The following is a 16,117-nucleotide window of genomic DNA, read 5'->3' as shown; positions in this document are numbered from 1 at the left end:
CTTTAATATCATTTAAAATAGTTCAAAGCATGTGATGAGGATTGAATTTGAATGTCCCAGCACTGCTGACAAGAATCTGAAGTATTTGAAATACAGCTATAATATAATTCTTTTTTTCCTAATCTTTTTTTTTTGTTCCTACATTTAGCAAGTTCTGCTGTTAGTTGCATGGTTTATTTCAGAAAAAGCTTCAAAGATTCTTTGGTCATATCCTTCCAGTTGTGCTGGTTATTGTTTGTTTGTTTTTTTGATACAAGGTTTGGTTTATATACTACTTTTTTGTCTAAAAATTAAAGATCCTGAGTTCACTTTTCTGGGCTAATATCATTTTAATGATATTCCAATATCTCAGGGGTTGTATTCCAATATTTCAGGGGTTGCCACAAAGAAGAGGGAGTTAAGCTGTTCTCCAAAGTGTCTGAAGACAGGACAAGAAGCAACGGATGAAAACTGATCAAGGAGAGAAGCAACCTAGAACTAAGGAGAAACTTCCTGACAGTTAGAACAATTAACCAGTGAAACAACCTGTCTCCAGAGGTGGTGATTGCTCCAACACTGGAAATTTTTAAGAAGAGACTGGACCGCCATTTTTCTGAAATGGTATAGGGTTTCCTGCCTGAGCAGGGGGTTGGACCAGATGACCTCCAAGGTCCCTTCCAACTTTATTATTATTATTTATTATAATGCCTTTAAAAATTTCCTGCTGGTACACGTGAATTATGGTGGTAACGTTCCAAGATATTTTCATATATAAACTCTTTTCCTTTTTACTGTTATGTAATAATAAAGATCATTAGCTAAATTTAAAATACCTTCAAATTCCTATATTATCTGGAAAACTGAAAGGACGATCCTGCCACTTAAGTTGTAATCTAGAAAAGAATGTTTGTTATGGTGTCTTCAGAGCTGGAGGTCAAATGGGATCCTTCGTTTGCAGGTTCAGCCTCAAATATCTCCAGATTTGACAGTCAGGGCTACTTGGCACCAGGACAACCAAATGGAAAAAAAAATGAGAGAAGATCCTGCTGAGAGAAGAGGAGGAAAAAGAAAATTGCACAAGGGCTTGGCAGTTTCTAAGTGACCAAAGTCTGAACAAGAGTCAAATTCCAGAATGAGGAACCAGGAAATTAGAAACTTATCACTCAAACAGAAGTCTGTGAAAACAACCCAGCCTTGTTTTTTTTCAGGGTTTCAGGGAGGAATTGTATTATGGGCAAACGAATAAATGGCAGAAACAAAATCTGTTCAGATTTTACACAGAGATGGAAAAAAGCAGATAAAAATCTTTCCCTGAAAATAATTTGAATTTTTTTTAAGGCTAACCAATCAAATGTTTCTGGATGAAAATACAAGTGGAGGAGGGGTGAATATATATAATAGTTTTTGCTGTGTCACCATCAGTCAGTGTCTGTGGAGGTTCTCAGCCATCCAGGTCATAGTTATCCCAAAGATGCTTTTTTTTTTCACAAGGCAACTGGACTTTCAAAGAAAAACAAGAAAATCCAGTTGCCTTGTGGAAAAAATGCATCTTTGGAATAATCAGCCAGTCATTGATCGCTGGACAGATAATTTTTAAAATAAATATATTCATGTAACAGATGAGAAAAGTTAATATGATCTCCTCTTCTAACATTAATGCACATATAAATATAGTTCATGTGACAATAGGATTCATAGTTACAGCTTCAGTGCTGTTACTCCTAATATTTGGTATCAGATATTTGTGTGCTTTATTGGTTAAAAACTGCAACATATGTGATAAAATATATGTAATATATTATTATAAAAACTATAATATTAATTACAAGACTGAAATTCCAGCAACAGATGTATCTATATAATACACCAGAAAACAATCCCACAATTATTTCACGAAGTATGAGTGTGATATATTAATAATTATGCACCAGAGTTTCACAGATATATTCAACCATAAGAGTAATTTTTTGAATTATATTACTAGAAATAGATTATTTTCTTTACAAGATGTGGTACTGGATGTTTAAAACATCTGTGTTGATAAATGTTTTGCTGGGTTTACCATCCCAATGATTAGCTAGAAAAACAAACAAACAGATGTGTTTTAATTCTCTATTTTTTCTTTTCTAGCATCCATCTCCTCTTCTCATGAAAGGTGAAGCTGACGGGTGAAACTTTCTCCAAAGAAATATGTTCCAATATGTTGCTTTCCTGGCAATAAGACCAGAAATCTCTTCAGATTCCTTATTTTCTGGAAGACTAGCCTGATTCATAGTACAGCATGTCTTCCTCTGATAATGAAGTATCAAAATGGCACCCTGGACATGTCAAAGAAACAGCCGAGCTCTTGTCACCATTGGTCTCACCTAACAATGTTCACATTTTTTCACCAGAGAACCCTCTTCCTGGCATAGGCCAATGTATGCACATTTCTGGAAAAACAGATTCTGCATACAGTTCTTTCTCAGGGAGCTCAAATCTTCCAGACGTCCCTGCATCCTTAGGCTTCGGTGAACATGATTTGCTTCTTCTGAAGCAAGTGCCAGATATGGGCTCAGGAAACCTAGGAAGTATTTATAATCCCAGTGCAGGACATTTTGAGCATGGACAGATGTATGAAAACAAGACAGTGAGAAAATGCAATTACCATAGATTGGACAGTCCTGCCCATACCAAATCATATGGAATCAAGCCAAACCTTGAGATGTTATACCAAACCTCATCACCATTGGCCAGGCCCTCACCTCTGCTTTCTCATTCACCATCCCCAACAGCTCAAGTAGATAACTATAAAACTAATAAAAATGTGGATGAAACTCATGCTGGAATTTGCTTTAGCAGTAATGTTCAAGGAGAAACTTACACGGAAGAGGGCAACCAAGGGCTTCTTTTGCACACCCTACCCAATTGCTGTAATGAAAGTCCGGCCACAGAAAAGGGTGTCATTTGGTACCACACTAACCTGAATACCACAAAGAATAGCACTACCTCTTCCACCATGCATTCTATTCTTCAAGAAAAGTCAAAATCTGATTCATTAGCCAAGAAGAGCCAAGAGATTTTGACTGCTCGGAATGCAATTCATGCTCATAACATTCCAGAGGCAGCGAGGGCTAAGCCTTCTCTTTCACTGCAGACCAACCACAAACCTGTTAATGATCCACTGGAGAACAAACAGTATTATGCCAGCAGTGTACACAAGCCACCCTTTGGCGAAGCAGATTTGACAAGCAGGGCTTCAATATCCAGGAAACGGGAGAGGCAGCCTTACGGGCTTCTGGACCTGTTCAGAGTTGATGATTATTCAGGTTTCAATCACAGTACATACAAGAGCAGTAAAAGTTTCAAATGCGCTGACAGCTCTGTTCCTAATAAAGTTACACCAAGAATAATTACTACCTCTGAAGATAAGGACTGCACTTTCTGTTTTGAAGAAGGAAACAACAGAAGTATTTGGCAGCAAGCTTTAAAAATCCAGAAACTGCCATCTCAAGCTTCGGCTACTACCGAAACATCTTACGGTAAGATTTATAAGACATCACCTTCAGGCTCTTATTTCAACCATGACGCAGAGGAAGCTGCTTCTCAATTATTCAGCGGCCCTGGAAAAACAGAGCAGAATACAACCAGCAGCTCCAGCCTTTTAGCCAATCTCACACAGGGGGAAATGCTCAAGCCTTTCGGTTTTCCCAGACTGCCATTTTCAAAGGCTGAAAGTCAAGCCCAGAATGAGTCTACCAATATCAAGATAAACAGAAAGACAACTCCTTTGCTTTATTATCTATCTGGTGGGAGAAATTCCAGCTTTATGAGTGATAAAAATCAGGATCAAGAAGAACATGAAGATGTTTTGGTGAAATCTCCAAGGAACAATATTCATTCAGGCTTGGCTGAACCAATAATAATGCTAAAAGACGGTGACAGCCATGCGGATGATATTACCAACACGAATGAAGGTTTCTTGGATGAAAAGTTCAACAATGACTACCGCGAAAAACTTAAAGTTGCCCAACAGAAAGTCCTAAAAGAAACATCTTTTAAGAGGAGGGATTTACAGATGAGTTTGCCTGTTCGGCTGAAAGAGCAGCCCTCTCCAAGGCCATCTATTCAACATCTAAGGTCATTGTCACTATCTAGTACAAATGAGGATTCCAAATCAATTCCTCCATCCAAGCCAGAGGAAAATACTTATCCAGAATGGGAATCCAAAAAGCAACAGACTGTTCGAATTGGAGGAAGAAAAAGGGCAACTAAAGAACAAAAGAAGATGTCTTATTCTGAACCTGATAAGCTCAACCAATTGGACGACCAGAGAGATCAAAATATATCATGGGGACAGAAAAAGGTAAGATCCCGGTCTGATGAGATTACCGGACAGGGAATAAGGATAATCAGAAGTAAAGCTCTGGAAAATCAAAGCAGGGCCATTTCAAGAGCTGAACTGAAGCAATTGCAGCACAATGCACTTCTAGAGTACATGGAACGAAAGATTGGGCAACAGCCTGCCATGGCAAAGAACTGGTCACAGCAGACTTCACAACTCAGAATTTTGAATTCAAAAAGGCTTCCAGAAGACAACATTTCCAATCCTGGTACCGTTAAAAAATCACAGAATACATTCTTTCCATTCCTTGCTTCTGGGAGAATCCATGAACCACCTTCTGTCTTCCCTGCTTTAACCTCTACAGCCACCACAGCTGATAGATGTATTGTCAGATCACTGGAGCCTGAACTGCTGAATTCAAAAGCACAGCCTGCTATCAGTGAAGAAAGCTATAAAAGTAAATATGCACCTGCTCAAAGTTTTCTTCACTCAGATTCTGTTTCCAGCAGAGTTCGAGAAAGATCCCAATCAGTTCCTTCTCCTGTTCAGGTAGTTATGAAGCTATTAATACATGATGTACTTTTTTCCTTTCGTATACTATAATACATGTGAGTCTGAATTTTATCTGTGTAAAGGCAATTTATTGAAGAGATTACTGAAAGAAAAAAAAATGAGGGAGGAAGGTATAACCTATAGCTTTATTGTCACATTTATTTCCAGCATGATCTTGAAGAATGAATTTCATAATCTGAAAAATTGAAAAATTATCTCACGTACTGTAATGTCAATTGAACTTCAGTATGTCTGGATATTAATAATTAAACAGAAAGAAAGAGAAAATATCTGGACAACTTTCTCTTTCATTGAGATCACTGTGACCTAAACAGTAACTTGCTATAATATTTTTATTCTTCCTTTCCCAGCACTTTAATATCATAAAATAGTTAATAGATTACTGGAAGATGTGTCATGATAGGGTTTTTTAATTTTTTAAAAAGCTGAATTTTGCAAGACTAAGTAATATCTTCTTTTTTATCTTAGATGTAGAATTGTTTTGGCTAAGATCTCCTGTGTCATGTAAAATTCTGGTTTCTTACGTTCTATTTATTATTTAAACAATATATGTAGTCTTACAGCAATAACTTTTCATAGCACAGAGGATTAAAGTGAAAAAAGAAAAAAAGAAAGAAGCATCATAATACACAAAAATATATGCAAAAATATTTATCCAGAATACCAGATTAGTCATAATGAAATAACATAAATTAGAATCTAAAAATAATTGCATTTCAGCTGATGAATCACCAGAACAGACAAAGCCACTATTGGTGCTCGTTTAACTCATTCTGGTCCAAATGCCTATGGAAACATCCAGGTTTTTAGTGCCTTATAAAAGGCCAAGAGGTCAGGGCCATCCAGACCTAGTTGATGCTATTCAATGGAACAGGCACTATGACAAAGAGAGTCTCACAGAATGACATAGAAGGGAGCTGCACCATCCTACTCTAGAGGTCCTGATGGGGTGAGCAGAAATAATTTAAGTGACGCCCTTAGCTTCCAATTTCTTTTCAATTCTGTCTTATACAAGGGAACAGCCTGAATGAGGCAGGACAATATTATTTTCAAAACCCAATCATATTTTTTTTCTGGAAATCACATCTATTTCATGTAAAATGATTTGTATGTGAAATGTATTGGTGACAAACTATTTTCAGAGTTTACTGTTTTCTGTATGCTAGTGGTTTTTGAGTAAGAAGTTTTGTCTTAAGTTTAAAGGCGATCAAATATCATGTAATGTGCCATGAAAGAGATAATGAAGCTCAACTGATTTCTGTCTATCAAAGATATGATATTGTTTGCATATAATCTGCTTTATGTTCCCAACTTGATTTTGGGCTAAAAAAAAAAAAATTCTCTCTGTCTTTGATAATACTTTTAAATTACCTTTTAAAATTTTCTGTCATGTTCCATATTTATTTCTCTACACTAGATAAGAAATATACACTTCTTGGTACCAATTTACCTATTTTCTCAATTCAAGAGATTTCAATTACCTATTTCTCTGATAAGAAACTTTCCCTAATCATTTTTAAAAGAAAACATAGCATTCATATAGCAATTTAAAAAACAAACAGAAAAAAGTGTAACAGATCATTGTACTTGGTTTTTTAGGTTTTTTGAATCATGGCTTAGAGGTCAAGTCTACAATACTGTATACCTTCTCAATTTCCTCTAGATATATCCATACTGGATGACAGTGGTGGAACTTGTGATCCAATTAATATGTAGGGCATGGATGGAGAAGGCTACTTTATATATTTAAATGGAATTTAAGGAGAGGGATAGTTCTCATATTACAGGCAAATGAGAGAACCTTACATCTTTTCAGATGATAACCCTTGAGCTACTTGTTTTAAAAGACTAGAGAGAAAAGAGGTCACTTTTTTCAGTGCCATTGCAACTTTGAACAGTCACTTATCGAATGATTGTAAGTTGAGGACTACCCGTAGTGAAGTCACATGATGCCATATGATCACTATTTAGGCAATAAGTCAGTGGTTTCACTAGCAAGCTCAGGGAGTGTGAAGCACTGTATTTATTGTGTGAGAGTAGAGCCATTTCTGATCCCTTTGGAGGGATGACTTCAGTAGAAGTCAGCCAGCCTTTCCCCTTGTTGTCTTGCATTTTTATTAGTTCTAAAAATACTTTTTCTTAGTATTTCAGTTAATCACCAATACTGGTGATGTCATCTAATTTGGTAAAGAAAGGTCTGCAAGAAAACCACCAATGTTAGAGAGCGTCAAGGATCCTTCATTTCATCCCTGAGCTATAAATATTCTCATGCTCAAACTTTGGTCAACATTTCATATATGATGTCTAATCTTTGAAGTCTTGCACTTGGCCCATTTAGGTGAAAGAGACCAGTGACTCAGTGTAACCTAAATTAAATTAAATTATTTTTTTTAATTTAAAAATTATAAAACAATCTTTGGATTCTCTCTGGGGTTGGCATTCCTTGGGTGAGTGTTCTACCAGTGGTCAGTTTGAATCATAAAGAGGGGTGAAATGCTTTGCAGAGTATCAAAATACCATGCAGGGCAAAACACACCCATAGTTAAGCCTATCTTGGTAATCAAGCTGACCTGCTGTTCTCTTATTGGCCATTCCGGTAGGTCTGGTAAGTATCAAAGTCTTTGTTTTCTACCTTTGAACTGAAAACATGTCTATTTGGATTCTTAGCAATCTACATTCTTTAACCAGAGTCACTATGTACAATATTTTGACCCCAAACATTCTCACTTCCTGTTGCTAACATGTTATTTTATATCAATATGTTTATATTAAAAGTTTTAAGAACAACAACAACATGGGATGCTTTGTAATGAGGAAATTTTCTCACAGAATTTTTATTTTATTTTTTTAGGATTACTATAGATCTACAGATTTTTCAACTTTGTCATCTCAGCATCATGAATATTACCCTGCACATTACAGGTAAATGGGACCATATAATAAATCTGGCCACTTGACTTCATTAGAATTTTCATGCGCAGAGATGAACGTCGTCCCCTTACATGTGCTTTGCATGCAGGGTATAAGAAATTTCTTGCATTTTCATATGCATTTTCCCCTACCCTAATCTTCTTTCACTTTATCACTCCACCAAAGATTCTTTTTCATACTTTTCATTAATGTACTTTAATTTCATATGTTTCTGTAGTTCTCTGAACATCATTTCCTGCATTCTCTTCCAAAAGAAGTTTTCCTCTGCCATCTTCTAATACTCTTTAAAAAGCCATTGTAATTTCCCTTCCTGCAGTTGTTTAATTTTTAGTTTCTTCTTTTATTTTTCTCCTTTTCTTACATTTCCATTTTTTTTCTCCAGTGGTATTATCAAAAAGTGGTTTGCTCCACACAGAAAACTTGTTATCTCCCTTGTATGGCTTCCCTCTCTCTTTCACCATAAGCAATCGAAGGAACCAGTGTTTTCCCAGACTTATGCTTGTTGAAGGAAAAGTCTTCATCATGATTCAGTCCAAGCTGGGAATAAACAACATGGCGACTGCTTTAGAAAGAAGGTTGCAGTTTATTGAAGAGGAGAGTCAGACAGAAATATGGCTCTGGAAGAAAAGGAAAAGAGCACATGTAGGAAGTGGGTTTTTATACCCGCTGGGGCTTTTGTTTGGAGTTGTTTCCTGTTCCTGTTTGAGGCTTTGTATTTCCTGTATCATATATTCTGACCTGAGTTTGGGTGTGCCCTTTGGCATCTGTGGGTTAATCCTATTATGTCCTGTCTTAGAGTTTGGGTGAGGTATGTAGATTTTAGGTGTCTTTGTCTTCCTAAGGTTCTAGCTGGGGGCCTCCAACCTTCCTGGATTATTTACATCTGCATTTCTACAGAGCTGGTTTCTGCTTGGGGGAGGGAGACTTGGGGCTATTAAAAAAATTAGGCATGCTTTTCTGCCTCTCCTTTGAGGAAATATATTTTTCTGCCCTTTTAATATTTCCTTCTCTGGGGGGCTGACTTCCCATGTGCTTAAACTGTGTATTTCAAAAAGGACATGTTTGAGCCAATAGCAGAAAATGCCTTGAAAAATTTGTTAAATTTATAACTTGCCATTTCATAGAAAATGCTCAGGGCAATTAACTACAAAATATATTAAACATGTGGTAACATACATATTAAGCAATCACATTATAATGTAATATGGTATAACTATCCAGTAAAAGCTGATTAGTGTAGAGTCATTTTCCCAACAGTGATTCATAGAATTTTCTAGAGTAATCCAATCATTGTTATGCCAAAATGGCAGAAATTCAGCAATGCCTGGGTGAGATTATGAAGACTGTGAGAGAAAGCCGGGGGAATTATAGACATGAACAATCAACAGGTGGCAGAGTTCATTAGTGACTTATAAATAGCAACTCAGTCTAGGTTACAAAAAGCCGGAAAAGAAAAGATTTAAAACTATCAAAGACACTTTTTTTCAGAATGAACTCAATTATAAATTCCTATCACAGTTTTCCCACATTCTGTACTTTAGCCTAATTATTGCAATCTGGAGGCTTTTTGCTTCCTTGCTCATACCCTGCATTAATGACCTTGACAAAGATGCTATAAGTCATCAGAGGTAAATGGCTGATGAAGTTTCCAACTTAACCCAAATCAAAAAGTGGAGCATAGCTATTATGCTAAACCGTGCACAAATCAAACATCAAGTTCCTTTTTGCCACAACCCCTCCCCCAATCCCCATACTTATTTATAAAGACAAGTCACCTAAATCAAGAAATATGTTTAAATAATGAATGGGAACTAAAAAATACTTTTATTGGATAAGGTCTTCTGACTTCAGCATTTCAGCAGTTTTTTAATATAATTTTGAAAATAATAAAGGAATTACACATGTAAACTTGTTTACAAAATAGTGTTTTGATAAGAAAAGAGTTCGGTCTCAACTTTGAAGCAACTCTGAAGCCTACCTAGGCTGTGCAAATGTCAGTAAATAATAACAAGGCCTTTGAGATACACAGGTCCCATCAAATACCTCATATGCAGGCAATATGCTCAGATAATTGGTGTAAAACAGTACTACTAAATTAATTCATACAACTACATCTTTAGATGAAGTTTTATAATTAACTTCTGGTTTGTTGTTTGTTTGTTTTGAGAAAAAAATATTAATCCCGACAGGACGTGATTGAGACATGTGAAGCATTTATGGCACTTCCTGTGATGTTCCAGTAGTGCTATTATACAGAATTTTTGCATCCTTCAAAACTTTATGACATTACAGTTTGGGTGGATGGAAAACAGAAAACAAGACTGTCCAAAGAAATATTCGACACTGTTTCCAAATTAATACATCTGGGAAAAACTATTCTATTTTTTAGTTATTATTTTAGCATAAAATGTATATACTACTTGGTATATATACGGATTGTGGTAGAGTGCAGCTCTAAAACCTTTTTTAAAGTTTGTAAAAAATGAGCTCTAAAGAGGGCCTGGAATATAACCACAATATTTGGATTTATACAATATCCTAAACCAAAATTAAACAAAGTATATTGTGGCTTACTGTCACAAATAAACTCAGCCCTTGCACTGGCTCACAAGAAGTATCATTTAACAAAAGAAGAGTGTGTAGAATTGTATAATTCTGTACCTACTTTTTTGTTCTAGCTTCTCTGTGATTGAGAAAGAAGATTCTGGAGACAGTGAAGACGATAAGAAATCCTTAGAGAGTTCACATGGTCAAGAAGTTGAATTGTCTTTCTTCTCCAAAGAAACCAGTAAGAATTCTCAGCTGAAGCAAGAAATAAGTAAAAACTCTGAAGTGGTCAGTGATCCTAGGGGAACCCAGTGGCAGGATACAGAGAAAGAAGATACATCAGATGAATCAGAAAAGAAAACAGACAATTGCACAGCTCTGTTAGACAATGAAGGACCTCAACATTTGAGTCAACAATTTGCAAATTTAAACATTCTGCAAAATGAACATGAGCCTCAGTTTTCATTGCAAGATACAGCCTTATCCATAGCTCAGTCAAAATCTCAACAGGACCAAAAGTATGACCATCTTGCAGCTGAGATTATTGCGGAAGACAGATCTCTGGTTGATATCCTCATCCCTCATCCTTCAAGAAAGACTGTTTATGATCTCATGGAAGGCCTTTTTCCTGTGAACACTTCAATGATACAGAGGACTCACAGAAGGAATGGGGGGATTCAATCTGCCCAAGCAAATGAGTAAGTTTAGAAAGCATGGAACTTTAAACTGAATGTAAGCGTAGAAACAAATGTGTGCAGAAAAATGGATATTAATAACTCTGTGAATTGTCTGGCAATTGGAAAAGAATACATTGGTGCATGAATATCATGGGCACGGTAGGTGGAGAGCCATGTTAATCCAATATCGCAAAAAATCAGGAGTTTGGTAGCACCTTTTCTGGCTAACAAATTTGACTGAAGCTGTTGTGATTCTTCTGGAATTTTGTTTTTGTTTTTACATGAACATCAGAGATACAGCATTTGTTAAAACATGTGACACTATCCTGAAGGAAGGACTATAGTTCAGTGGTAGAACACATGCTTTGTATATGGAAGGTCTGAGATTCAGTCAAAGTAGAATATATTATGTAGATGAATAAATACTCTTCTCTCAGATCAGATACTTTGCAATGATGCCACAAAGAATTTTGCCAATTTTTTTGACAGAAATGTCTGGTGTTTATATAATCAACTTATTTTTTTTTAAAAAAGCGGGCATGTGGGATTCAAGAAGCGTGGTGGTGTAGTGGTTAGAATGCAATATTGCAATCTAACTCTGCCCTCTGCCAGGAGTTTGATCCTGACCAGCTCAAGATTGACTCAGCCTTTCATCTTTCCCAGGTTGTTGGGAGCAATATGCTGACTTTGTAAACTGCTTAGAGAGGGCTGTAAAGCACTACGAAGTAGTATATAAATCTAAATGCTCTTGCTATTGTCATCTAGTGAACCACATGGTGCAGTGGGCAACAGAATTATTGTTTCTTCCTTTATCGGATGTCCTCTTTCCTTCTCTTTCTCTCCTGCTGATACTACCTTTTTCTGTGATATTACCTCCAACTTTGAAAATGCAGCCTTATAGTACTTGGCTTCAAGCCCAAGATGGCAAGAAAATTATTCTTTCAGAACTTTCTTCACTATAAACACCTATTAGAAATATCTACTAATTGGGTGTCACAGTGTGACTAGGTTCTTTTGGAACTGGAGGGGAGGTATATTTATATTTAGGTTTTCAGTCCTTCCCCAAAGACTAGGATTTCATCAAAGATTCCAATCCTCCATCCATAGCCAACCATCTCCCTCATTCTCCTCTTGGGTCTTGAGTGAGGATGCCATCTCTCAGGGATTTTGCTTCCCTTCCACCAGGAAATTGCATGTTAACTTTTCTTCTCACCTTCTAACTCGGGAACCAACAACTGCTCTGCACAATCACTTCAAACTGTATTCTCCAATTGTTGTCTCCAGCCACTCCCTTCTACAAGAGTCTTTGTAATTCACATCTTTTCCTCCCCTCCTTCTTTCCCCTACTCTTTCTCTCAAATTTTAGGTTACACCAGCAGCATGACCCCTAGAAAGGTTCTAGTCCCCAACACCCGTTTACAAGGCTGAAGCAATCGGACCACTGTCTACATCTGCCCCACAATTATCCTGGATAGCAGCCAGTTTAGCTCATCATCCAGGTTAACTTTACACCTGCACATCATGGCTAAAACTAAATTTCTTCTCCCCCTTTTTCCTTTTTGCTGACTCACACTAGCACAATAGCAGCCACACTAGACCACTAAAAACCATACGCCACATTAGGAAAGCAAGGATGTTAGTGTTGTTCAGTGGCTTAGTAGTCAAAACATACCTATGTTGCACTGGGAAATATTTAAACAAGCATATATCAGTCTATCTCTGATATGCATAAAAACATTAGGTAGGATTGTGGAGGTGATACATATTTTGAAGGATTAATTTAAGTGCTTGGAAGAAAAGTGGTCTAGAATAATTTAAACCATTTACTGGCTAATGGTTTGTCACATGGTTGGATGATAATGTTGTGAGTGTTTAATTTTTGCAGCCAAAGAAGCAATGAGTGTGGAACAGATCCATATCATGGAGCGGCAAAGGAGCTTGAATACAGAGCAGAAGATGACATACTTCATATAAATCAAATCCTGAATGAAAATAAAGAAAGTCTTCCTGATGCAGACAGAATCACAAGTAAGAAAGTAAGTAGTTGAATGGCACAACAGCCTTATACATGTCTATTCACGGGAAAGTTCTCCTGAATTCAATAGAATTATTTTGTGGTAAATGAATATTGTGTTGCTGAAAAAAAAATCCTGCTGAATATATATATGTTCATTTACAAACAAAAAATTATATGAGATGGCAAGCCATTTTACCAGAACATCAAATCAGGAATTATGGACACTATAGATCCACGTTTATAAGACTGTAATAAATTGCCAATGTTTCACCTCCCCAAAACTATAAAATACTTTTCTTGTACCAATTTTTTCAGAAAAAAAAAACAAAATTAGAGAAAAACCTGAAAATACAATGGGGCATTGTCCTATGTCATTATCAATGAAAGCAAAGCAAAGTATTGATTTCATTTACCTGCAATTTCCTTGCCTCATTTAGCACTTCTTGGAGATCCAATGGCTCCAAAATCTTCTTGTGACTAGTCACAAAGATCACTCTGTTTTGAGGACATCAAAGGAAGACAGTCATATTAGTCAATGGTGGTGGTGGTGGGGGGGAATCAGGAACCCAGTAGCTTCTTTTCCGACATATTTTATTAAAGTGTTTCATGAGCTAGACTGATCTAGGATTTAAATTGGAGTGAGAGGATGGAAGGGATGCATAGATAGGTTGGTTATGCAGGTGATCTGTGAAACACATAAGGATCTGTGAATCCAATTCTCCTTTCCCTTCCTCCTTTCTCTCCTATCTCCCTTTGAAGTATTCTTCTCAAGCATGTGGCATGTGGCCCATGAAGCTGAGTTCCAGAATTACATATTGAGGAGGGTTTTGATCTGGGGACAGTATGAATTAAGGCACGCCTGCCTCACTTCAAATAAACTAAAAAGTCTCTTCAAATTGCCACTTTGCAAACTGGATTCACATCTATGCTGCATCTGAATAGACTCATATGTTATTTGTAGGTCTGCCACACTGAAGGGAATGCTGACCCGAGTGGAGCTCTCCCACTGCCTGGTTTTGAACATGCTGCAGACAGTTGTGGGCCGCAGCCCGGGGTTGGGGACCCCTGCACTAGGGATAGTTCCTTCTGAGGCGCTTTTTACATCCTGCTCCCTTATGTGGATTGAGATATCTTTTGTCTAGGCCACAGCTTATTCACACAGCCTGAAACCGATTCTCAGCTGTTTTTCTCCTTGCAGAAGCAGATTATTTTGAGCATCCAGTCAAAACTGCAGACTCTTCAGGAGGAGAGAGAACTTAACCAGTCTGAAGCTGTGGAACATGCTGCTCATGGGAAGGTGCTGGAATCTCTGGTGCAAGATCTGTGTAAACCCAATGAGTTTGAGCGCTACCTGATGTTCATGGGTGATTTAGAGAAAGTTGTAAACTTGCTGCTGTGTCTCTCCACCCGCCTTGCCCGGATTCACAATGCTATGGGGAAAATGGACGAAAACACAGATGCTGAGGAAAAAGTGAGTGCCAGGAAAGATACTGTAGAGTTTTATACTGTTATATCTTTCAAATACATCCTGGTGCTTTTTCCCCAGTTGCCCAGGGAACTGAAGTGAAGTCTCTGTCTATTGTTGAAAGCCCCTCCCCTGACCCAAAGAAACTTTACACGGGGTTGGTGTAGAAGATGAAACATGATGGGACATGAGTAGATCCTTTCTTCTTTTGCCATTATTCCCTTTAAAATTACCTCTTCTTCCATTTTTTAACTCCTTAATAGAGAAAATATGAATAGAAAAAGAGCTGGAATTGAACTAAAAAAAAACAACTGAAAGAACAACGTATTTTTTAAACTTTAAATGGCAGCTGTCCACAACTGCTTTTCAGTATGGTGAAACATCTAATTTGGTCCCTCACATGCTTGGATTCAGTCAAGCAAGAAAAGGAGATTCTAGTTAAATTTATCTGCTACATATAGTGTCATTAATCATAAGATAGAAGGGATTTGCAGTAACATCTCAGAAGGAATCAGTAATTCTTAGGTTATGTTATAGTCACATTACATTTTACCTATTAACCTTGTTTTGGTCATGTTTATCTTCAGGAATCCTTAAATGAGCGGTACCAACTTTTATCCAGGCAGCGGGAAGATGCAAAGGACTTGAAGGAGAACTTGGATCGCAGAGAAAGGGTGGTGTCTGGCATTCTTTCTAAATACATGACTGAGAATCAGATCCAGGACTACAAACACTTTATACAGGAGAAGATAACTTTATTGATTGAACAAAAGGATCTTGAGGAACACATTAAATTTCTTACAGAGCAACTGGAGAGACTAGAGAAGAGTATTCCTCCTTAAACCCCTATTATTTGCTCTTGCTTTCCTAAATATCTATTAACAGAAGCATCATTTAAGATGCAAGCAATGGCACCTTTTGATTATTTCAAGCAAGCCATCATGAGATCCCATTGACAAAGGCTAAATTGGCTCAGGCATACAGCATATTCTTAGAAGGAAAAGACAAAGTCTTCACTGCAGAAAGCACTTTTTTAAAAAAAAATGATCTTGAAATGACTCATACAATGTGCATTGCCTTTTCATAAGGAATTAATGTGATCCTTTATTCTTTATTGACTGCAGTCTGTTTTTTTCAGACTGGTTATAATAATAATAACAATTTCATAAATATATTTTATGCTAAATTGAATGTTCATCGTTGTCCATCCTTAACTGTTTTTATCCCAATCAACATCAGTATCTCTTCCATTCTCTTATTTATAGTTATTGCCAGGTATTATTTTAAAATCATGCATTTTGTTCTTAAGGCCCTTTCAATAAAAAAAATGTACATTGATTATGGAAATGCTAATTTACACTCTTTACTGTCAAGTAGCCAGTGTTTTAAGATTGCAGCATGGTCTGTAGAAGAAGTAAGGGCTGATTCTCAAATTATGCTGGCTTCATCATCCTTTATAGAGTAAGCCACCATTAACATAATGTCCTCAGTGTAACTGTAGTTACAATAACCATATGACTTTATTATAAAGGACAGTCCATTTCAGAAAACTGTTCACTAGATTTATGTAATTTATGTATTCCTGCTGCTTTGCTCTTGAATTT

General features: G+C 36.9%; 1 protein-coding gene across 2 annotated transcripts in view; it reads left to right on the top strand.

The window, feature by feature from the left end:
• SHROOM1 (shroom family member 1) overlaps window positions 1–15,851 on the top strand; it is a 38,324-nt gene extending 22,473 nt beyond the window's left edge. Inside the window, exons 2-7 of one of the 2 annotated variants that reach the window (XM_039351104.1) lie at window positions 2,110–4,852; window positions 7,728–7,798; window positions 10,486–11,052; window positions 12,917–13,067; window positions 14,247–14,519; window positions 15,101–15,851. In XM_039351104.1, the coding sequence (XP_039207038.1) occupies window positions 2,261–4,852; window positions 7,728–7,798; window positions 10,486–11,052; window positions 12,917–13,067; window positions 14,247–14,519; window positions 15,101–15,355 (3,909 nt within the window). In that variant the 5' untranslated portion in view covers window positions 2,110–2,260 and the 3' untranslated portion in view covers window positions 15,356–15,851. Of the gene's footprint in view, window positions 1–1,976; window positions 4,853–7,727; window positions 7,799–10,485; window positions 11,053–12,916; window positions 13,068–14,246; window positions 14,520–15,100 lie in introns of those variants that run through there. The other variant, XM_039351114.1, reaches the window with a different exon arrangement.
• Window positions 15,852–16,117: the final 266 nt, after the last annotated feature.

The sequence above is a fragment of the Crotalus tigris genome, unplaced genomic scaffold (assembly GCF_016545835.1).
Source record: "Crotalus tigris isolate CLP2741 ecotype Arizona unplaced genomic scaffold, ASM1654583v1 scf7180000017568.12009008, whole genome shotgun sequence".
In the NCBI taxonomy this organism is placed as follows: domain Eukaryota; kingdom Metazoa; phylum Chordata; class Lepidosauria; order Squamata; family Viperidae; genus Crotalus; species Crotalus tigris.
Note: the sequence above shows the minus strand (reverse complement) of the source record. Positions and strands in the feature narration are given on the sequence as shown.